The 24067-nt window shown below is 47.2% G+C and overlaps 1 protein-coding gene across 1 annotated transcript in view; it reads right to left on the bottom strand.

The window, feature by feature from the left end:
* LOC117347325 (dynein heavy chain 6, axonemal-like) overlaps positions 1-24067 on the bottom strand; it is a 2502256-nt gene that overhangs the window by 2311002 nt on the left and 167187 nt on the right. Inside the window, 1 exon segment of the mRNA XM_033918113.1 lies at positions 15091-15361. Within this exon segment, the coding sequence (XP_033774004.1) occupies positions 15091-15361 (271 nt within the window).

Here is a 24067-nt window from a genome sequence, read left to right as displayed (position 1 = left end):
AGAGAGATGGAGGACCCAGGATCCCAGAGGTAATTTCCGGTATACTGCACAGAGTGTAATATGTATGACTACCTCCCCTTGGGAAGGCGGAAGTACATATGCAGTCGGTGTCAGGAACTGGAAAGCCTGAGGATGGAGGTCCGGCAGATTGAGGGTCAGGGTCCAGGAACTGGAAGGACTGCGTACCACAGAGGAGACGAGCTGGTCAACCAAGGACACAGACGGAGCAGGCCCCATTGTGGACCAGGTGAGGGACCTCGAGAGATTCATCGAGGAAGCCTATAGGAAGGTGGAGGAACAGGACCAGCAGCTGTACAGATGGATGTCGGCAACGAGACCCAGGATCCACAAGGCGACACACGGCGAAGGACCTAGCGGAGGAACCACGCAAGAGGAAGAGACCTTGATCACCGGGACCCCGAGGGAGAGACACTGCACTACGCTGAGGACACGGACCTGAGACAGAGGAGGTTGCTGAGGAAAGGGAGGTCTGCTAGTGTGGTGGGAGACTCGAATCTTGAGAGAGGTAGATAGTCATGTAGCTAGGAGGAAGGAGGATCGGCTAGTGACTTGTCTCCCAGGGCCAAGACACGAGACGTCACTGATAGGATCGAGAGGATCTGGACGGAGCAGAGACAGAGGAGACTGCGGTGATAATCCACTTCGGAACGAAAGATGTGAGCCTGGAGGAACTTCAGCATGGCCACACTGACTGACCAGTTCAGGGGTCCTGGGATGAAAGCTGAAACAGAGTACCCGGAGGATAGCATTCTCAGAGATCCTGCCTGTACCGAGAGCAATGCAAAGAGGCAGGCAGACCTCCAGGCTGTGAATGCATGGTTGAGGGAGAATGGTGCCAGGAGAGGGCTTCCACTTTGTGAGGAACTGGACGTCCTTCTGGGGAAAGAGTAAGCTCTACCGGCGGGACGGCCTGCACCTGAGCACAGCGGGAAACTAGACTACTGGCAGCCAATGTGAGGAAAGGAGATCGAGAGGGCTTTAAACTGAGGAGAGGGGGAAAGCCGACAGCTGATCTGAGTTGACGCTTCGGACAACAGTATCCAGAACAGATGCTGAACGGGCTGACTGCAAGGCGTGAAGTAGAGAGACGGTGGATCTTATGATCAGACAGCGAGGGAAACATCAGGTAAGGGGAGCTTGCTGGGAGGTGACTAAGGGGCATGGAGACACAGGGGGACTGGGTGGCACGAGGGCGAAAGCTGAGGGCAATATAGGGGTGCCACAAGGTGAGGGGGATCAAACAGAGGCTCAAGGGATGATAGCCCAGGAGGGGGCCAGTAGGGCTAGAAAACCCAGAGGAAAAGCGGGGAAGTGGGGTGGCGGGAATGTGGGGAAACCGAAAGCTACGATGGTAAAGGCTGAGGGCAAAGCAGAAGCACAGGGAACAGGAGAACTGCCCGAAATTCAAGGGGAGGCGGCCCAGGTAAATGCAGAGGTGGAGGAAAAACGACGGGACCTGCGGTGCTTATACGCAAATGCAAGAAGACTCATGGCCAAGATGGGGGAACTAGAGGTTGTGGCCAAGGGGGAGGACCTGGATATAATTGGAATTACAGAAACATGGTGGACAGAGGAGAATCAATGGGATGTAGCGCTGCCGGGGTACAAGCTCTACAGGAGGGACAGGACCCACAAGAAGGGGGAGGCATAGCACTATAATAAAGGACTCTATCTACTCGGTCGGGAATGGATATGGCAACGAAGGCAGAGGGGCTGGAATCACTATGGGTCAAATTGCCGGGGAAACAAGGGTGGCAGGCATAAAAACTGGGGCTGTACTATCGCCCACCTGGTACGCCGGAAGGAGTCGGACACGACTTGAAGTTGAACTGAGACAGGAATGCAGGACTGGAAGTGTAACAGTGATGGGGGACTTTAACTACCCGGGATAGACTGGAGTACGGGTCACTGCCAACTGCACTAGGGGAAACAGGATTTGTAGAGGCTGTGAGGGACTGCTTCATGGAGCAACTAGTCAGGGGAAACCGACGCGAGGGGGTGCTACTCCTTGACCTTATCCTAAAACGGATTAGGGTGGGCCTGCAAGAGGGGTAGAAGTTGGAGGACCACTAAGCAAACAGTGACCACACAATGCGATCAATTCACAATAGAAAGGGGGACACCCATAGTAAGGAGGGACCGCAACAACTGTGCTCAACTTCAGGAAAGGGAACTATGTTGCTATGGAGGTGAAATGGTGGGGAGGAAGCTCAGAAACATCTTTAGGATGGAGACTGTAGGAAGCGCCTGGACCCTATTCAGGGACACCCATGCAGGAAGCACAAAGAATGTAACGTCCCCAGTTTCAGGAAAGGCTGCAAAGAACAAGCGTCAAAGGGACCAGTTTGGATGTCAACAGAAGTAAAGAGGGCAATAAATGACAAAAAAGTATCCTTCCGGAGATGGAAAAAGGGACCCAACGGAGGAAAATCACCAGGCGCACAGGAAATGCCAAAAGGAATGCCACCGAGAGGTTAGAAAAGCAAAAGGGAAATACGAAGAGGGGGCTGGCCAGGGAGGCGAAAAACTTCAAGCATTCTTCAGTTAACGTAAAAGGGGAAGCGACCAGCGAGAGAGAGAGGTGAAGCCGTTGGACGATGGGGATAGGAAGGGAGTGATTAAGGGAGGATAAAGAGGTAGCTGAGAGGTTGAACACGTTCTTCTCGTCGGTTTTCACGAGAGAAACACATCTAATAAACCGGACGCAGAGGAGCTCATGAGTGGGGAACAGCTGAAAAATTGGAAGCACATAGAGGTAAGTAAGGAGGATGTCCTCAGAATATGATAGACAGGTTGAAATGCGGCAAATCACCGGGGGCCCGGACGGGATCCACCCAAGGGTTCTGAAGGAACTAAGACAAGAAATAGCGGGCACAATCCAGCATGTTTACAACCTATCCTTGAAAAACTGGAGAGGTACCAGAGGACTGGAAATTGGCGAATGTCACACCTATCTTCAAGAAGGGGATCGAGGGGGTGACCCCGAGAACTACAGGCCGGTGAGCCTGACTTCAATTATAGGGAAGATGGTGGAAGCTATGATCAAGGACGGCATTTGCGAGCACATCGAGAGAAATGGCCTACTGAGAACAAGCCAGCACGGATTCTGTAAGGGAAGGTCATGCTTAACGAACCTTCTGTACTTCTTTGAGGGAATAAGCAGTCGGGTGGACAATGGGGAACCCGTAGACATCATTTACCTAGATTTTCAAAAGGCATTTCGACAAGGTGCCACATGAAAGGCTGCTTAGGAAGCTGTGGAACCACGGGGTGGGAGGGGGATGTGCACAGATGGATCAAGCACTGGTTGTCGGGTAGACTGCAGAGGGTCGGAGTAAAGGGCCAATATTCTGACTGGCGGGGAGTCACGAGCGTTGTGCCTACAGGGATCGGTGCTGGGGCCGTTACTCTTCAACATATTTATCAATGACCTGGAAAAGGGAGACAAAGTGTGGAGGTTATAAAATTTGCAGACGATACCAAACTGTGCTGCAGAGTTAGGTCCAGGGAGGAATGGTGAGGACCTGCAAAGGGACCTGGACAAACTGGAAGATCTGGGCAAACAAATGGCAAATGCGCTTTAACGTGGAAAAATGCAAGGTCATGCATATAGGGAAAAAGAACCCGTTGTTCAACTACAAATTGGGGGGGGCATTGTTGGGAGACAGCAGTCTTGAGAGGACTGGGTGTGCTGGTGGATGCATCACTGAAGCCATCTGCACAGTGCGCAGCAGCCTCGAAAATAAAAGCCAACAGGATGCTGGGCATCATAAAGAGGTGGCATAACAACCAGGACGCGGGAAGTCATCATGCCATTGTATCGAGCGTGGTGCGTCCACATCTGGAATATTGCGTTCATATTGTAGTTCGCAGCGTAACCTCAGGAAGGACATGGCAGTACTTGAGAGAGTCCAAAGGAGAGCAACGAAACTGGTAAGAGGGCTGGAACACTGCCATACGCAGAGAGGTTGGATAGGCTGGGGCTCTTCTCTCTGGAAAAAGGAGGCTCAGGGGAGATATGATAGAGACCTTCAAGATCATGAGGGGCATAGTAGAGGGTGGATAGGGACAGATTCTTCAGGCTGAAGGGGACAACAGGTACGAGGGGGCATTCGGAGACAACTGATAGGGAGATAGGTTCAGAACAAATGCAAGGAAGTTTTTTTTCACCCAAAGGGTCGTGGACACCTTGGAATGTGCTACCGGGAGGAAGTGATCGGGAGTACGGTACAGGGATTCAAACAGGGATTGGAACAGATTCCTGAGGGATAAAGGGAATCGTGGGATACATGAGAGAGGTGCTGGGATGTAACACAGGTTTAGAAAAGCTAACCAGGTAATAAGTATAGAAACCCAACCAGGTCGTGTATGTGCAAGACCGGAGGGTTAGGACTTCGATGGGAAGATAGGACTCAATGGGAAACCAAGGTGGCAAAGGGGCCACTTCTGGTGATTCAGACAGGTCGTGACCTGTTGGGCCGCCGCGGGAGCGGACTGCTGGGCAGGATGGACCTATGGTCTGACCCGGCGGAGGCACTGCTTATTGTTCTTATGTTCTTATAAAGAAGGGAATCACGAGTAGATCGGAGGATGTCATAATGCTGCTCTATAGAGTCATGGTCAGACCCACACTTGGAATACTGTGTCCAGCACTGGTCTCCCTAAAGAAGGATATAGCAATACTGGAGAGGGTGCAGAGGAGAGCGACGAAGCTAGTTAAAAATATGGAGAAGTTGAACTACAATGAACGCCTTGAAAAACTGGGATTGTTCACCCTCGAGAAGAGAAGAATGTTCGGATCTGATAGGAGACTTTTAAAATATAAAAGGAATCGACAAAATAGAGCAAGAAACAACGTTATTCATGTTGTCAAATATGACTCGGACAAGAGGTCATGGACTGAAACTGAAGGGAGACAGGACCAGGACAAATGTCAGAAAATACTGTTTCACACAGAGAGTGGTGGACGCCTGGAACGTACTCCCGGAAGAGATTTGAGGCAGAAACTACCATTCTAGGATTTAAGGGCAAGTTGGACGCACATCTTCTTGCAAGACACATTGAGGGATATGAGTGACCAAGGTCCTCATCAGGGAACACCTAGCTGAGCCTCTGCGGATGCGGACCACCAGACTAGATTGGACCCACGGTCTGATCCGGTGCGGGAATTTCTTATGTTATGTTCTTATGTTGGTCTCTGGGCTTCGGAGTCAGAGATAGCGGACATCCTTAATGCTTCTGACAACAAACTGAAAAGTTTTTCATGCTAGAGTCGTCTAGCCTTACAGGGATCTTTTATACAGCTAGCTGCAGTGCTTACAGGGTTCTACCTGATGATCATGACACAGACAGTGAAGCACCAATTGTGGCAAATCAGTGCCTGAGATTTAGAGAATGACACAGGGACAAATTTTCCCCTAATCCCATGGGAACTTATTTTTCCCATCCTGCAAGTTCTTTTCCTGTCCTTACATCATTCCTGCAAGCTCCATGCTCATCTGCACAAGCCTCAATACACCTTTAAAATCATAAGTGTTCGAGGCTTGTGTGGCTAAAGGACAGAGCTACAGAAAATGGGCAGGGACAGTGACAACTCATGGGTCGGGGATGGGAAATTGTGTTCCTGTTGGGGCTAGGGACAAATTTGTCCCCATGTCATTCTCTACCGAGATGGTCCTATTGCATTGAGTGTACTGCTTAAACCCACTAGAAGGCTTGGTCATTAAGGGAAAAACCGCTGATGTAAATCAAAGGACTCAATGGTTCAAGGGAGGTAGAGTAGATTGAATACTGAAAAAATGGTCGACGCTCCTGGCCTAAAAATTAGGCTCCATGGGGCCAGAAGGCCCAAAAACTGAAAAATTGAAAAAAAATTAAAGGATAAGATAAAATTTGAAAGAAAATTGAAATACTGAAGAAAATAAAATCGGGAAAGCACATTAAAAAAAAAAAGGAATAGTCTGACACACTTGGAGTAGCTCCAAAAATACAGCTTCTCAGCTCTGCAGAAAACTGAGAATTAATGGTTCTGTGAGCCGACATCAAGCATGAAGGCACGAGACACAAGTGTGGTATGGGCAGTCTTGAGGACTTTTGAAGTTTAAACTGACAGTATACTTCTGCACTGTCTGTACGGGGGCTCTACGTATGATGTTACCTATCTGTGAGAATATACTGCCTGCTTGTCCTGGGATAACTGGCAATATTCAGCAGGAGTGATTAGTGCCGAATAGCTGATTAAGTGCCAGTCAGGAGCTGTTTCTGGATGGTTAAATAATTTTAAATATCAGATGGCATGTGCCAAGTTGCTGGCTTTGCTGAACCTGTGTTCTGAGAGCCGGAAAGAAGGTTTGGGCCTGAACCATGCCTAGCCAAGGCTCCATTTGAACTCCACATTGTTGAGGTGTAGTTAGATGGGACTTTGTTATAGGCATCTCTCTTTAGAGTTCATTTACACAAGTTTGGAATAAGAGATTATATTTGGCTCCAATTAATAAGGTTCTGATGTATGTTTAGTTTTACTATATTTTTATGTTGTCTGATATTTCATCATAATAAGGGACATTGTTTCCCTTTTCTTATTTCATAATCCACACTAAGCATATTGGCAATGTAATGGAATATAAATTCCCATATTGCATTGTACTCTAACTCCCAAATGGTTCTCTACATTGATTCTTGAGCGCCCTCCTGCAATCTGCCCTTCACTAGCCAACTGTCTTGGAAATACATTCACTCCCAGCCAGTATAATGATGCTGCAACTACTACAAGGCATTTTGTTAAGACTCTGGGAGCAGATGAAAAGCCAAAAAGCAGGATACAATACTGGCAATAGTATTTTTCTTCTCAAATCTAAGATTGTGACAGATGTATCTGTATGTGGCTATAAGCATGCTTTAAGTTCAAGTGCACAGACAATCTTTTTCCTGAATTATGGAAAAAGCACAGTTACTTACCGTAACAGGTGTAATCCAGGGACAGCAGGCAGCTATTCTCACATGTGGGTGACGTCATCCGACGGAGCCCCAATGCGGACGCCTCACAAGCAGACTTGCTTGAAGAAACTAGAAGTTTCAAGTCGCCCACACCGCGCATGCGTAAGTGCCTTCCTGCCCAGCACAGGGCGCGTCTCCTCATTTCAGATAGCTATCAGAGAAGCTAACCAGGGGAGGTGGGTGGGTTGTGAGAATAGCTGCCTGCTGTCCTTGGATAACACCTGTTACGGTAACTGTGCTTTATCCCAGGACAAGCAGGCAGCTTATTCTTACATGTGGGTGACCTCCAAGCTAACCAGAATGGGATGGTGGGAGTGTTGGCAACTTAGGAGAATAAATTTTGTAATACTGTTTGGCCAAACTGTCCATCTCGTCTGGAGAAAGTATCCAGACAATGGTGAGAAGTGAAGGTATGAACCGAGGACCAAGTAGCAGCCTTGCAAATTTCCTCAATAGGTGTAGATTTGAGGAAAAATACTGAAGCTGCTATTGCCCTGACTTTATGGGCTGTGACTTTACTGTGAAAGGGTAATACAGCCTGGGTATAGCAGAATGAGATACAAGCCGCCATCCAGTTGGAGATGGTACGTTTAGAAATAGGATGTCCCAATTTATTTGGATTGAAGGAGACAAAAAGTTGAGGAGCAGTTCTGTGTGGTTTGGTGCATTCCAAGTAGAAGGCCAAAGCACGTTTACAGTCCAGAGTATGAAGATCTGATTCTCCAGGGTGAGAATGAGGCTTTGGAAAAAACACTGGAAGTACGATGGATTGGTTGAGATGAAATTCTGAGACCACTTTAGGTAGGAATTTCGGATGAGTACGAAGAACCACCTTATCATGATGGAACACAGTGAAAGGTGAGTCAGTAACTAAAGCTTGCAGCTCACTGACTTGTCGAGCAGAAGTGAGGGCAATGAGAAACACCACTTTCCAAGTGAGATACTTCAGATGAGCCTTATCAATTGGTTCAAATGGAGGCTTCATGAGTTGAGAAAGGACTACACTGAGGTCCCAAACCACAGGAGGCAGTTTGAGAGGAGGTTTGACATTGAAAAGTCCTTTCCTGAATCTCAAAACCACCGGATAAGCAGAAAGGGGTTTCCCTTCAATAGGCCGATGAAAAGCCGCAATTGCACTAAGATGGACTCGTATAGATGTAGACTTGAGGCCAGAATTGGATAAGTGCAAAAGATAGTCCAAAACAGAAGATAAGGAGAATGCTGAGGCTCCTGTATGATGAGAAAAACACTATGAGAAAATCTAGTCCATTTTTGGTGATAGCATTGTCCTAGTAATAAGCTTTCTAGAAGCTTCTAAAATGTCTCTTACAGATTGAGAAAACTGAAGAGGGTTATTGTGAGAGGTACTAAGCTGTCAGGTGTAGAGACTGTAGGTTGGGATGAAGCAGAGATCCTGACTCTGTGTAAGCAGAGAGGAAAAACTGTAGAAGGTATGGCTCCCTGCTGCTGAGTTGAAGTAGAAGGGAGAGTACCAGGTTGCCTCGGCCATCGAGGAGCGATTAGATCATGATGGCATGATCATTCTTCAACTTGACCAGAGTCTTGAGAATGAGAGGAAAAGGAGGAATGCGTAGAGGAAAAGACTCTGTCCATTCCAGAAGAAAAAGCATCTGCCTCAAGGCGATGAGGAGAGTATATCCTGGAGCAGAACTGAGGCAGTTTGTAGTTGTGGGGAGCTGCAAAGAGACCACCACACACTGTGAAAAAATGTAGATGAAGTAGGCAGAGGAATGGAGTGTCCATTCATGAGGTTGCAGGAGACAAACTCAAGTTGTCCGCCAAGCAAATTCTTCGCCCCTTGAATGTAGACAGCCTTAAGGAAGGTGTTGTGACGGAATGCCCAGTCCCAAACTTCCAGAGCTTCTTGACAAAGGGAGGCAGACCCTGTCCCTCTCTGTTTGTATGACATAATACATGGCGACTTGGTTGTCAGTGCGAATGAGTACTGAGTCTTGAAGGAGATGTTGAAAAGCATGGAGAGCTTTGAGGATCGCTCATGAGTTCCAACTGATTGATATACAGTGACGATCCGTACTGGTCCAGAGGCCTTGAGTACGGAGACCATTGATAAGAGCGTCCCAAGCGTAGGTCGAAGAGTCTGTCGTGAAGACCTTCTGATGAAGGGCGTTTGAAAAAGCAAGCCTCTGGAAAGATGGAAGAGAGCATTCCACCAACGGAGAGACCTTCTTGAAGGAAGGAGTGACTGAAATGTGTCGGGAAGGAGGATCGCAGAAGTAGTGTACCTGACTTCCAAAAAGCCTTCGACAAGGTGCCTCATGAGCACTTGCTAAGGAAACTGTGGAACCACGGAGTGGAAGGGACATACACAGATGGATCAGAAACTGGCTGGCAAATAGGAAACAGAGAATAGGAGTGAAAGGTCACTATTCTGACTGGAAAGAGGTCATGAGATGGTGTCCCACAGTGGGTCAGTGCTGGGACCGCTCCTGTTCAATATATTTATTAATGACCTGGAAGCAGTGACGAAGTGCGAAATTATAAAAATTTTGCGGACAACACAAAACTCTCCGGTAAGGTTAGTACAGTTGAGGAATGTAGAGAACCTCCAACAGGACCTGAACAAACTGAGTGAGTGGGCAATTAAATGGCAGATGAACTTCAATGTGGAGAAATGTAAAGTTATGCACATGGGGAAAGGAAACCCGATGTACAATTACACGATGGAGGGGATATATTGGGGGAAGGCAACCCTAGAAAGAGATTTGGGGGTTTTGGTGGATAAAACAATGAAACCGGCAGCACAATGCGCCGCAGCCTCGAAAAAGGAGAACAGAATGTTGGGCATTATTCAAGAAAGGTAGCGCTACCAGAAGCAAGGAGGTTATCCTCCCGCTGAATAGGGCGATTGTTACGACCGCATCTGGAGTACTGGGGCCAGTTCAATACTGGTCGCCGTACCTTAAGAAGGAATATGGCGGTACTTGAGAGGGTCCAGAGAAGAGCAACAAAAATGATAAGGGCATGAGAACCTTTCGTATGCTGAGAGATTAGAGAAAGCTGGTGGCTCTTCTCCCTAGAAAAAGCGGAGGCTTAGAGGGGATATGATAGTAAACTTACAAGATCATGAAGGTTAGTAAGAGAAGTTAGAGAGGGACAGATTCTTCAGATTGGCAGGGCAACAAAAACTAAGGGCATTCGGAAAAAATTGAATGGAGACAGATTCAGAACAAATGCCAGGAAGTTCTTCTTCACTCAGAGGGTAGTGGACACCTGGAATGCACTTCCGGAGGAGGTCGTAAAGCAGATGCACGATTTTGAGTTTCAATAATGGGACTGGACAAATTTCTGAAGGGAAAAGGGGATTGAAGGGTACAGTTAGAGGGGAACTAAACAGTACAAATGCATTTAGAGTATTAGATCACTTACAGGTCATCAACCTGGGGGACCGCCGCGGGAGCAGACTGCTGGGCATGATGGACCTATGGTCTGACTCAGAGGAGGCGATGCTTATGTTCTTATGTTCTTATGCCCAGGGTCCACTGAGGATTTCTGAGGTGAAAGTCTGGCAAAAGGAGTCACTATGTACTGTGGAGGCCATGTGACCCAGAAGTACCACCATGTGTCTCGCTGAGATGGAAGAGCGGGAAGACACTATGTGACAAAGTTGTAGAAGAGCTTCCAGACGTTGCTGAGGAAGGAATGCTCTGAGTTGGACATTGTCCAGAACAGCTCCAATGAATTGTAGATTCTGTGAGAGTTGAAGTTGGAGATTGGGAAAGTTGATTATTCGAATCCCAAACTTTGTAGGAACCAGATAGTCCCGTTGGGTCGCTACAATAACCCTTGAGATGTGGAATCTTTGATGAGCCAGTTGTCTAGGTAGGGAAAATACTTGAAGTACCATGATTCTGTAGAGCTGCTTGCTACCACTACCAGGCAATTGGTGAACACTCTGGGAGATGAGAGCCCAGGCGAAGGGTAGAACTCTGTATTGGAAATCTGAGGTATTGACGGGAGGCCGATGGATGGGAATATGAGTATAGGCCTCCTTAGATACCAGAGAGCATAACCAGTCTGTTCATGCTCGAGGAGGGGGATAAAGAGATGCCAGGGACAACATTCAAAATGTTTCTTTGACTAAAAATTTGTTGAGAGCCCTGAGATCCAGAATGGGTCACAGATCGCCCGTCTTCTTCGGAACAAGGAAGTAACGAGAGTAAAACCCCCTGTTCTGCTGTTCCAAGGGAACTGGTCGATGGCATGAAAATGAAACAGCTTGAGCTTCCTGAAGAAGAAGGGCGGTCTGGGATGGATTGGAAGGATATTCTCTTGGAGGAAGCTCTGGTGGAACCTGATTGAAATGGAGAGAGTATCCTTCCCTGACGATGGTAAGCACCCAGAGGTCAGATGTAATTAGTGTCCATCGATTGTAAAAATGATGGAGATGACCTCCTATAAGGGGAAATGGAGACAGAGACAGAACGATGGAGGTTATGCTCTGTTGTAAACAGTTAAAAAGGCTGAGAAGCCTTAGGTGCAGCAGAAGGTTGGGATTGCTGTTGCTTCTGAGGTTGCTGTTTTTTCAGAGGAGGGCGAGTATAAGGAGCCGGCTTTGGAGGAAAACGCCGTTGATAGATAACAGCAGGGCGTGCAGGCTTGGCAGGAGCAGGCTTTGGTTTGGGTCTGACGATGGAAGCAAATGATTTTGCATGGTCAGATAATTTGTTGGTGGCTGCCTCGATGGATTCATCAAAGAGGTCATTGCCTTGACAAGGAAGGTTAGCTAAGCGGTCTTGAAGGTTAGAGCCCATGTCAATGGTTCAAAGCCAGGCAAGACGACGCATAGCCACCGAGCAAGCAGCCACTCGGGCAGATGACTCAAAAGCATCATAAGATGATCAAAGAAGATAGAGACGTAACTGAGAGAAAGAAGCAATCATATAAGCCAAAAACTTCAGCAGAAGGGAAAGAAGAAATTCAAAATATGTAATGACATAAAAATTATAGTTGAGGACTTTAGAGAACATCATAGCATTTCTGGTAGATGTGACGTCCAAATTTGTCCATAGTTTTCCCTCTCTTCCAGGAGGAACTGTGGTATAGACCTTGGAAAGATGGAATCTCTTCAAGGAGGATTCAACAAGCAGGAGATTGATGAGAAAGCTGCGAGTTGTCAAAGCCTTTGTGATGCACAGTTTTATACCTCGAGTCCAATTTTCCTGGAACTGCTGGTATGGAAAAAGGAGTCTCCATGCACCGAGCAAAAGTCTGATTCAAAAGCTTATGAAGTGGAAGCTTGTGAGACTCTCAGCCAGAGGCTGAGGGAGATGCATGACTTCTAGATATTCCTTAGAATATGTGGAGCCAGTATCCAATTTTACATCCAAGTCCATAGCCATCTGTCGCAGGAAAGATGAAAAAGATAGCTGATCTGGCAAGGCTTTGTCTCGAGAAGGACTCGAGGACGTCAAGGCAGCTTGTATCGACGAAGAAGCTTTGGCATGGAAAAAAGTATCGAAGGAATCTGATGACTTGGATGAGGCAACTGAGACCGGAACATCCTAGAGGTCTGGCATCGGAGACCTCGAACGAGGAGTTGGTGGTCTGGTCAAGGTCAGAGTAGAGCGAGGTTTCGAGGAAGAGGTATATCCTGCGAAGACGATTGCCTGGAAGAATGCCTTGATGAAGGCCGATGGTGAGAGCTGTGTCTAGAACCAGATCTTGAGGATTGAGGAGATTTTGCCTCGGAGACATAAGCAGCCGATGCCAACGTGTGAATAGGGCTAGAGGCTGTAGATCGAAGCTCCAGAGGCTTTGGAGGAGGAACCTCGATGCACTCGCAAAGACTCTGCTCACTTGCTGAGAGTATGAGGATTCTCGTCGATGCACTCGCAAAGAATCTACTCCTTGCTTTTCGTGCTTGGATGGCAAGACAGACACTCGCAGAGACTCTGCACCCTGCAAAGAGTGTGAAAGCTACCGACTGGGACATAGGAAGCGGCTCGACCTCGTGGGAGTCTGCTGAATGCACCAGGCCAGGATAATAGGAAGCAGTTTAGGACCCCATAATAGTAAGGTACTGAAGAAACTGCTTCTCTAATATGGTCTGGAAAGAAGCCGTCAAGGGTGGATCCGCGTCTGAAACCGGTCCATCTGCCTTGTCTGGAGGTTCCTTCAAGCCAGTGTGAGTGTGTTTCTACTTAGTAGTCTTGGACACTTAATCACCACCGGTTGGAACCGACTCCTGAGCTATCTGACCTAGGAAACAGGGGAAGATACAGCAGGTGATGTCAAAGCAAGAGCCGCTGCAAACGATGAAGGTTTGATGAGGCTCGAGGTGGAAGCAGGAGGCGCAGAAGGAGCCTCAATGGAAGTCGAGGTCGAAAACGCCTTCGAAGTCAAGGGATCAGTTGGAGACTCCATGTCGAAGAGCTTATCCACCAAAATGCAATGACGCTTGAAAGCACGAGGGCTGAAGTGTTTGGCAAGGCAGGCACGATGTTGGATGATGTTTCAGCCCAAGGCACTTGAGGCAGCGTCTGTGAGGGTCCGTGAGGGAGTTCGCGCGCCGACACTTGCTACACTTCTTAAAGCCTGTAGCAGGCCGGGACATAGACCGAAAAATAGCCGCCACAGTCAAAGCTCGTGGGCTGCGCTGAGCGGCCCGTCCCAGAGGAATGGACGAAAGACAAAAAAAAATTTATTTATTTTTTTTAACTAAAAAAAAATAAAAACAGCTATTTGTGAAGGAAATACACCAACCGCGGTCGAGATGAAGGCAAAAGGTGAACGAAGGAGATGCGCCCTGTGCTGGGCAGGAAGGCACTCGGGGTATGCGCGGTGCGGGCAACTCGAAACTTCTAGTTTCTTCAAGCAAGTCTGCTTGTGAGGACGTTCGCATCGGGGCTCCGTCGGATGATGTCACCCACATGTGAGAATAGGCTGCCTGCTTGTCCTGGGATAATAGCGTGTCCAGGGATATAATCCTGAACTTTTCTCTGACCAGGGGCCCTTAGGTCTAGGATGTGACAAAATTAGCCTGCTTTATGGGGCACAAGGAAGTATTAGGAAAAGAGTCCCTTCCCTTCTTCTGGTGGTATGGACTTGATCCCAGGGGCCTGCAGAAGAGAAGAGAGTTCCTCTGAGAACACATCTTGATGCTGAGATATGAACCTTTGTTGTTCTCTGTGGGCAATTTGGAGGGAATTCTCACCAATGCAGGGATGTAACCTACACTGCAGACTATTTTGAGAACCCACCAGTCTGAGCTTACCAGGGACCACCTTGCTTGGATAATTGCACCCTTCCTTTAACTCAGGGGTCTCAAAGTCCCTCCTTGAGGGCCGCAATCCAGTCGGGTTTTCAGGATTTCTGCAATGTAATATGCATGAGATCTATGTGCATGCACTGCTGTCAATGCATATTCATTGGGGAAATCCTGAAAACCTGACTGGATTGCGGCCCTCAAGGAGGGACTTTGAGATCCCTGCTTAATTGGTACTTCTAGGGTGATCTCATTCAAGTTGTTAAAAGCTTCCACTCTACTTTGACTGAGAAGTGGCTGGGGCTCCTGGGTTCACTGCTTATGGGCAGCAGTGGGTAACCTGGAACTTCTAGAAAAGATGGTTGATGGAGTGAACATATGCATTGGTTAATAGGAAGTTCTCCTCTGATTTACTGCTCAATAACCTCCAAGAAGTAGAGACTGCAGAAGGAATGGCCTGAGATATGGGACTACATATATTAGCATGTTTCTTGATAAGTTCAGCAACCTCCATGGTTGAGGCTGCCAAAAGCTTCTGGACATTTTTAGAATGTTGGGCAGCATCTGTACCAGTGCTGTTTTGATGACATCACCTGACTAGGTAAATGTCCTGCCTCTCTCTGGAGAATAATTGTGTAGAGTTTACCATGCTTTTATTGGCAGGGTCATTCAGTCTTTATTATAATTGTATGCTGACTGTTCTTGGTTGCATTTAATAAGCTAATGAATCTAAAAGCTGTAATAAATACATTCATCTTACCAGTTACCAAATACTGTATATATTAATTTCAGAACTATACTATTACATATACAGTAAGTATATTTACCCCATTAACAATGAATAAGTTCTCCTGCAAAGCTTTTCGACATTCACTGATTTTTCTTAGCACGTACGTTCATTCCTCCATACAGTAAAATGCCTTCCATTTCCGAAAGAGTGCAAATGTTGGTATCCGTGTAAGTGCTTTATGGTATAGATATTCCTGTTCCCAGCAGTTAAGCTCCACAAATTCAACTTCCCTGTCACATGTATGGATGACTCCTCGTTGACTGATAGTGTAGTAGTCATTTTTGTTGATGTTTTCATGATTTACAATTCTTGCAGCCCATATCACAATTAGAGATTGAAGTTGTAAAACATTAAGAAAAAATGAATTAAGGTTGAATAAGGGCAGAACTATAATATCATGTGGCAACTTAGAAAGGAAGGCAACGAGGAAGTGTAATTTGGAGACATATTAGTAAATAATAAGAGTTCAGTTTATACTACAGAAGGCTACTGTCCACTCCCAATATTTCCTAAATTAAATAGTGACTACAGACTAAGACATTCAAGGGAGGATAGTTAAGTTGTAGTAAAAGCCCATATACAGCATTTTAATTTACCACAGAAATGACTAACCTGCAGTAGCTCAGTACCACAGATTAGTCTCACCAGCAGTATAAGAATAACACTCCTTGCAATCAACCTTGCAAGCAGCATTATTTTTACCTTCCTGGAGGTAAAAGGCCATAAAGCTACATTCCAATGCACCCAGGCACTTCTTAAAGGGTTTGTAATGCACAAATAGAAGCTGCCCTGGCAGCTCCCCTAAAAAAATCCCCTTCCCTACCAAACAACTTCCCAGATGATATCTTTCATAGAAAGCTCCCCCAGTAGTAGAGTTACATATGGCTCCAGATAAAGGAGGACAAATTGGACATCTAGGTTTCATTTCCACTGATGATCTCGTCAACTCAGTTAAAAGCTTGAACCCTGCTTTGACTGAGAAGGTGACTGGGGCTCCTAGGTTCACTGCTAGGGAACCCTGGGATTTCTGGAGAGGATGCCTTTATTAGTAGAAATCTCTCTCACTACCTCCTAATAATCTCAAGAAGTGGAGACTGCAGAAGGAATGGGCCAAGACAGGGACTAAATTGTATTAGCATGTTTCTTGATAAGGTCAGCAACCTCCATCTTGTCCCAAAAAAGATGATCAGCTCAGCAGAGGATGTCCACAAGTATTTCCTGAACCACCGGTTCTAGGTCTGAAATACAAGGCCGGGTGAATCTGTGCATGCAAGCCAGAGACACTGGATGCCACATCAGAAGCATCATAAGTTGCCAGGCCATGTGTTTTGACATTCCTTCAGCTTGGCTACTATGTGGCAGAGTTCTGCAGCCTGCTCTGAAGCCAAAGTGCTTGCAGGTTCTACCACACTATGCACCAAGTTCTTCAAATAGAGTCTCGTATAGACCTCGATAGAACCATATGCAGGAAATTAACCCTGGAAACTATCCTCCCAAAAGATTCCAAAGTCTGAGCATTCTTTCCCAGAGGTACTGAGGCATGGGTCATGGAGCTTCTGGTCCTTTTGAGGGCAGATTCAACCATCATGCAATGGTGAGAAAGCTGCTGCTTCTCAAATCCAGGAGCCTTTTAGACTCTTTACCTAGAGGCCACCTTTTAGGGGTATATAGATGAAAGCACACGGGACAATTACGCAAGGACAAATGAGCTGAGACAAATGTGCGCAGGACATCAGTGCGCCAGATTAAAAGTTAAATTTAAAGCACTCTGAGGAAGGTGGGGGGGAACCCCCCCCCCCAGTTTACTTAGAAATGTTGGCACTGCTGTTGGGAAGTTCAGGGGGACCCCCTCCATTACAGAGGAAAGTGTAATTTTTCCCTATTTTAGGGAAAAATTACATTTTCCTCTCTAAGTGTGTGTGGGGGTGCCCCCACCCCACTCCCCCAACAGCAGCACAACACTTCTAAGTAAACAGGGGGGTTCCCACACACACACACATACACACACACACCCTTGGAGCGCTTTAAATGTAACTTTTAATCTGGCACACTGACGTCTTGCGTGCATTTGTCTGAGCTCCCTTGTCCGTGCGCGATTGTCTGGCATGCTTTAGTCCGGTCACCTTCTTAAGTATAGGCTGCACAAAGAGAGAGGTCTCCCAATTTTTCATCTGCATTGTCCTATGGATGCTGTGCACAGGCACTGTCACAGTCTCTTTGGAATGGAAACAATAGTGGACGAGGTCCAACATCTCAATCTTGGCCTCGTCCTTGACCACCAGCTTAAAAGGGACAGACTTTGCCATCGCCCTTAAAAAAAGTGACAAAGGAGAATCTTTATATCTTATGCGTTTATTAATTCCTTATATGCCATCAAGGTCATTGAGATCAGAAGTAGAGGTCTGCACGGGAACGGGGATCGCGGGGATCCCGCGGGTTCCCCCCCCTGGCCCACGGGACTCCCACGGGGACGCCCCCTGGCCCACGGGACTCCCACGGGGATGCCCCCTGACCCACGGGACTCCCACGGGGACGCCCCCTTGCCCACGGGACTCCCACGGGATGAAAACAACCTACCTAAATTCTGGCGATGCAAGCATGCAGCTTACAAGTCTGGCGTCGCGTCGGGAAATAGCCATGTTGAGCAGTGAGCTCAGCACGTACACAGATGAAAGCCTTGCTTGCTGATTGGTCCGGCGGCCCCGCCCCACGTGCCGCCGGACCAATCAGCAAGCAAGGCTTTCATCTGTGTACGTGCTGAGCTCACTGCTCAGCATGGCTATTTCCCGACGCGGGCATTAGGCTGTTTTTTTGTCATTTCGGGTGGGGGATGGCAGCGGCAGCAGCAGCCTGAAAAAGAAATCATCCTGGCCGGGTTCGGTGTCATGCTCCGGAGCTTCTACAGCCTTCCTATCTCCCTCTCCCTTCTACCTGCGGCTCTCTTCGGCAACTCAGCAGCAACGATCGACACAAGCTTCTGGCGTCGGGGCCTACCCTCTGCGAGTCCCGCTTGTTTCAACTTCCTTTTTCCACAAAGGTGGGACTCGTAGAGGGAAGGCCTCGATGTCGGCAGCTTGTCTTGATCACCGCTGCTGACGAGTTGCTTAAGAGAGCCGCGGAGCAGGGGGGTGTTGCCAGGTGCAGGTAGAAGGGAGAGGGCCAGATGCAGGACTCGTGGGTGAGGGAGGAGAAGAGAGAGGGGAGAGAAACAAAAGGAAATATTTCATACTGGGCTGGGCCGGAGTGGAGAGAGGGTGGAAAGATTCTGGCTACAGGGTGCAGTAACAAAGGAAAAGGGGGGGAAAGCTGAAAATGGAGATAGTGACACAAAGAAGAGAAAGGGTAAGCAGGACCTTCTGAATAAGGATAGAGATACAGAGGGGACATGAAGAGGAGGTGAAATAGAGACATAGAAGTAATGCTGAAAAAGTGTGTGTGGGGGGGGGGAGATAAAGACATTGAAAGGGCAAATGGTGAATATGGGGTAAAGACAAGGACAGAGACAAATGAAGATTCTGAAAAAGTGGTGAGATACGGATATAGGTGAGATGGACACAAAGAAGGGTGATGCTGGAAAATAGGTGGAATGGTAATTCTGACAGACACAGAAGGGAAATGCTGGATCAAGGAGAGATGGGGCTCAGGCTGGATGGAATGAGGAGAAATGCCTTGTTGGCCCGGAACTTCCTCTCCTACGTCAGAATTGACGTCAGGGAGCGGAATGCTGGTCAGCGCGACGCTTCTGCAGGGAAAGCTTGGGACAGCGGTGGCTTGGGGACTATTCCCCGATGGCGGTGGCAGCAAACCGAGTGGCTTGGGGGAGGGCACGGAGAAAGAAAGAAAGGGGGCAGACAGAGAGACAGAAAGAAGGGGGAACAGGGAGACAGAAAGAAAAAGTTGGGGGAGAGAATGAGGTCTGGAGGAGAGGAAACATACAGGAGGCTGAAAGAAAGGAAGAAAGATTGGATGCACAGTCAGAAGAAGAAAGTGCAACCAGAGACTCATGAAATCACCAAACAGCAAAGATAGGAAAAATGATTTTATTTTCAATTTAGTGATCAAAATGTGTCTGTTTTGAGAATTTATATCTGCTGTCTATATTTTGCACTATGGCTCCCTTTTACTAAACCGCAATATTGTTTTTTAGCGCAGGGAGCCTATGAGCATTGAGAGCAGCGCGAGGCATTCAGCGTAACTCCCTGTGCTAAAACCTACTATTGTGGTTTAGTAAAAAGGGAGGGGGTGTATTTGTCTATTTTTGTATTTTGTTACCGAGGTGACATTGCATAGAGTCATCTGCCTTGGGAAATGTATATGGCAGATATCTTTGTTTTGTGTTCAAAAGAAAAGGAAATGCATTTCTGGTTTTATTTCTACAGTGTTGAAGTACTTGTTGGCCCTTGCTGTGACTGGTGGGGATCCCCAAGCACCGCCAGCAGAGGACCTCCTCTAGAGATGGTCAGAACTCCCCTCCACCAAGCGCAGCAGTCGCTGGCAGCATCCATGAGCCACTGAGGTGCCAGCATCTGTGACTCAGGGACGCTACTGCTGCCTGCCAAGCTTGGCAAAAGGGACCCCAGGCCAACTGCAAAGGAAGTCCTCAGCTGACAGTTTGTGGGTTCTCATCAGCTGAGTATTTATATTTTATATTTACATTAGAGGTTCTGGTAGAAACCCATTTACAAAGTATGTATTCTTCCCAATTAATATTTCCAAATTAATAGTCTCTTTGCTTATTTGTAAATGGGTCTCTACCAGAGCCTTTAATTCAGTAGCATAATTAAATAAAATAACTATTTCTGAAGTTTATAGGGAAGGATGGTGACGGAGGGGATTCCTCGCGGGGACGGGTGGGGACGGAGGGGATTCCTCGCGGGGACGGGTGGGGACGGAGGGGATTCCTCGCGGGGACGGGTGGGGACGGAGGGATTCCTCACGGGGACGGGTGGGGACGGAGGGATTCCTCACGGGGACGGGTGGGGATGGGTGGGATTTTGGCGGGGACGGGTGGGATTTCTGTCCCCGCGCAACTCTCTAATCAGAAGCTCAAAATTGTCTTTCAGTCCCAACATATCGAGAAATAGTTCACAAACTTGTTAGGACTGCTATTTTCTCAGTAACTGGTCCTAAACTTTGGAATTCTCTACCATTGTATGTAAAATTGTCAAATTATTTGGACAAATGTAAGACTGATCTTAAAACATTTTTATATGCAGATGCTTATAAAACAATACATTTTTGAAAATTTGGTCTATGCTGTATTATTATTTCTGGTGATTTTCGATTGTGCTTTTGACCAATAAACAATTTTGCAAATAAAGCATAATACATTTTGTCAATAAAAAAGTATTGTACAGTAGATTCAGTTGCACTGGAGGGGCCCTGCAGAACACAAGATTACCAAATTGTATTTACTTTCCCCCTCTTTTACTATAAAAATTGTATTCCAACTTTTAACCTTAGACCAGTGTATCGCAAACTGTGTGCCGCAGCACACCAGTGTACCTCCTGAGATTTCTAGTTTGCTGCAATACAGTGGGTAAGAGGAGAGGTGCCGGCGCCAGATAACTGTTATACAGGACGTGCCTCTCTTCGTGCCTCTCACACGAAGAGAGGCACGTCCTGTAAGCAATCTCCCAATTCCGGAACCTCTTTTCTCTGCTGGCCCTTCTCTCCAGCGCTGGTCTTTCTCATGGTGCAAGGGTGCATCTCTGCTGCTACCGGTGGTGTATGTCGGTTGGTTGTGGGAGAGCATGGGCAACTCTCCCGCTGCCGAGAGGGGTTGGAGGGATTGGAAGACATTGGACATCTCTCCCGCTGCCTGGGGGTGTGTCATTTGGATGGGAGACTGGACATCTCTCTCGCTGCCGTTTGTGTGTGTCGGTTGGCGGCAGGAGAGACTGGACGTCTCTCCTGCTGCCAAAGGGGGCTATAATACATGAACTCAAGAAGTGTGCTTTTACTACTCCCACTAAAAAGTAAAATAGACTACAATTTAGGATTCTTCATATAATTTTTTTAGTTTTTCATTAACCATAGTCAAAACACATGCCACAAGATGCACTTTTAACAGTGCTGTCATTGTACCGACACCCCAGGACTAGTCGCTGATTTTTATCACCAAAGGCCGATGGTGCTCTTGAAGGATGGCTTGGTGATTTTTAAAAATCCACCGGAGTGCTCGTTTCATTAATGAAAAGCTCATTTGCATGGCAGTGTCGGAGATTGCTAGAAAGCTCGCTAAAGCCCGAGATAAGCCATTTTGATAATCTGCTGCTAAAATGTATGCAGGCTAAACTGTCAGAAACCAGTTTTGATAACCACATTCAGTGTTCTCTTCAGAAATTTTTCCAGCTGGGTGGCATGAAAAAGTAGCCGGGTGAGGCAGGACAGGAAAATTTGGTGGTTAGAATAGGGTCATTAAATCCAGTGGCGTACCTAGTATATATGATAGCCAGTGTTGATAATTTTTTAACAACCCCCTCCTCTATATAGAAAAGTTATTTTTAGTAAAAATCCATGAGCCACACAACAAAGGTGCACCTAGGAAAAGGCAGCATCTTAAACACTGCAGTGAGCACTAGAAACCAACACACGAATTGTAAAACTAAACAAGCCAGATCCTGCATAGTCAATTGATTTTATATAGTCAATGCTAACAGAAAACCATGTCCTTTTCATACACACAGAACACAGAAACACCCTCACCCAATATGGAATAATCACAAATTAAAAATAGAAATATGTAGACAAAAGTTAAACTAATGCAACACCACAGAAACAGTGACACGTCCCCTAATACTATACAAAATATAAAGACAGTAGATGTAAATTTAAAAAAACTGCTACATAACAATCACCAATTTACAAATTAACAAATAGAAATAAAACAAATAACGAGAAATAAGAAAATACCATTTTATTGGACTAATCCATTTTTCAATTATTTTTCAGAGGCCAAATCTTTCTTCAGGACAGTACACTATACTGCTATTATGGTATCCTGTCCTGACCTGAGGAAAGGGGTTTAGTCCAAAAGAAATTGCCTTATTTCCATTTCCTATTTATAAAGTTTTATCAATTCAGTTACAATACTACTTGATTCTATGTACAGCAACAAAAAAAATTATTTCTACCTTTTGTAGTTTCTGCTTTAATCATCTTCTCTTCGCTCTTTTCTTTCTATACAGTGTTGTCTTCTCTCCCTTCCATGCAACATCTGTCCTCTCTCTTTGCCCTTTCCACCCAGCCTCTGCCCTCTCTCTCTCTACCCCTTCCATCTACTGTCCACTCTCTCTTTGCCCCTTGCATCCACTGTTCACCATCTCTGCCCTTTCCATTCAGTGTCCACCTTCTTTCTGTTCCATATGGCATCTTCCCTTTGTCTGTGTCCCTTCAATAAACTGTATATCCTGTGCCCTTTCTCTCCTTTGTACATGATTCATTTCAGCTTCACCCCCTCCCCTATGCTCTGGCATCGCTCTCTTCTCCTTTCCTTCCTTCCTTCCCACTCCACCCCATGGTCTGGTATCTCTATCTCCTTCCCTTCTCTCCCCCCATGCCCTGTCATCTCCCTCCTCTCCCTCCTTCTCTGGCACCTCCTCTCCTTTCTTTCCCTCTGGTCTGGCATTTTGTATCCTTTAGTTTCCCTTCCTTCCTCGCATGCCCTGGCATCTCTCCTTCCATCTCCCCCTCCCACTCCATTATCTGGCATCTGTACTCCTTCCTTCCTTTCACCTGGTCTGGCATCTGCTTCATCCCCCTCCCCCCCCATATATCCTGACATCTCTCCCCCCCCCCCTCCAGGGTCTGGTAGCTCCTTTTCCTTTATTCCCATGGTTTTGGCATCTCTTTCCTCTCCTCTCCCTTCCCTGGTCTTCCTTCTCACCTCTCTTTTCCCAATTTGGTGCTGCAGCAGCACTTCTCTTCTCATCCCTCCTCCCCAATTGGGTGCAGCAGCAGCACTTCTTTTCCCCTCCCCAATTGGGTGCAGCAGCAGCAGCATTTTTCTTCCCCTATCCCCTCCCCAATTGGGTTCAGCAGCAGCAGCACTTCTCTTCCCCTATCCCCTCCCCAATTGGGTGCAGCAGCAGCTTTTCTCTCCCCTCCCTCCTCCCTCCCTTGGGTGCAGCAGCAGCAGCATTTCTCTTCCCATCCCTCCCAGCGGCAGAGTCGCAAGCTTCCCTCCATCGCTGACCTATCTTCCATAGGTCAGCAATGGAGGAAAGCTTACAACTTGCTACTCTTCCTTGCTTTGGGCCTTCCTCATTGCCGGGTCCTGCCTTCACGGAAACAGAAAGTAGGCAGGACCCATCAGCGAGGAAGACCCGAAGCAAGTTGTAAGCTTCCCTCTATCGCTGACCTGTCTCCGTTAGCTTCTCCCCATCACTGACCTGTCTCCTCCACTGACCTGTCTCCCTTAGCTTCCCTCCGTTGCTGCCCATAGCGAACTCATGTTCCGGGGCTCGAACATGTCTCATGAGAATCTCGGAGAGGGTGAGATCCAGAAGGCCTTGAGCATGCGCAGATGCTCAAGGCCCAGCAGCAGCCTAGCAGAAAACCAGTGGCAGGCACTTTCTAACACTGGCGGCACAAGGGTAAGTACAGGGCTGGTAAGTGGGGGGGAGGAGGCGATCGTGAAGGGTGGAAGAAGTGCTGGTGGCCTCAGGGGAGCAATACTGCTGGTTCCCAGGGTCGGGTTGGGATGGGTGAGGGCTCGCAAATCGAGTCCATGCTCGGTTTGCAAATTACAGTTTGCTCGTGTGTTTTGTTTGTCTTGCAAAACACTCGCAAACCGCGTTACTCGCAAACCGAGGTTTGACTGTATCACTTTAGCTATGTGTTGTTTCATTGAAAACTGATAAGCTAACCATATCCCAAGAACCAAAATCTCAGGCTCCAAAATCCCCTCAGGTGAGGTTCAAGTTATACAGTGATACCTTGGAATCCGAACTTAATCTATTCCAGAACCCCGTTCGAGTTCCAAAGCGTTCGAGTTTCAAGACAATTTTTCC

The sequence above is a fragment of the Geotrypetes seraphini genome, chromosome 1, assembly GCF_902459505.1.
Source record: "Geotrypetes seraphini chromosome 1, aGeoSer1.1, whole genome shotgun sequence".
In the NCBI taxonomy this organism is placed as follows: Eukaryota; Metazoa; Chordata; class Amphibia; order Gymnophiona; family Dermophiidae; genus Geotrypetes; species Geotrypetes seraphini.
This window is presented reverse-complemented; position numbering and strand designations above follow the sequence as displayed.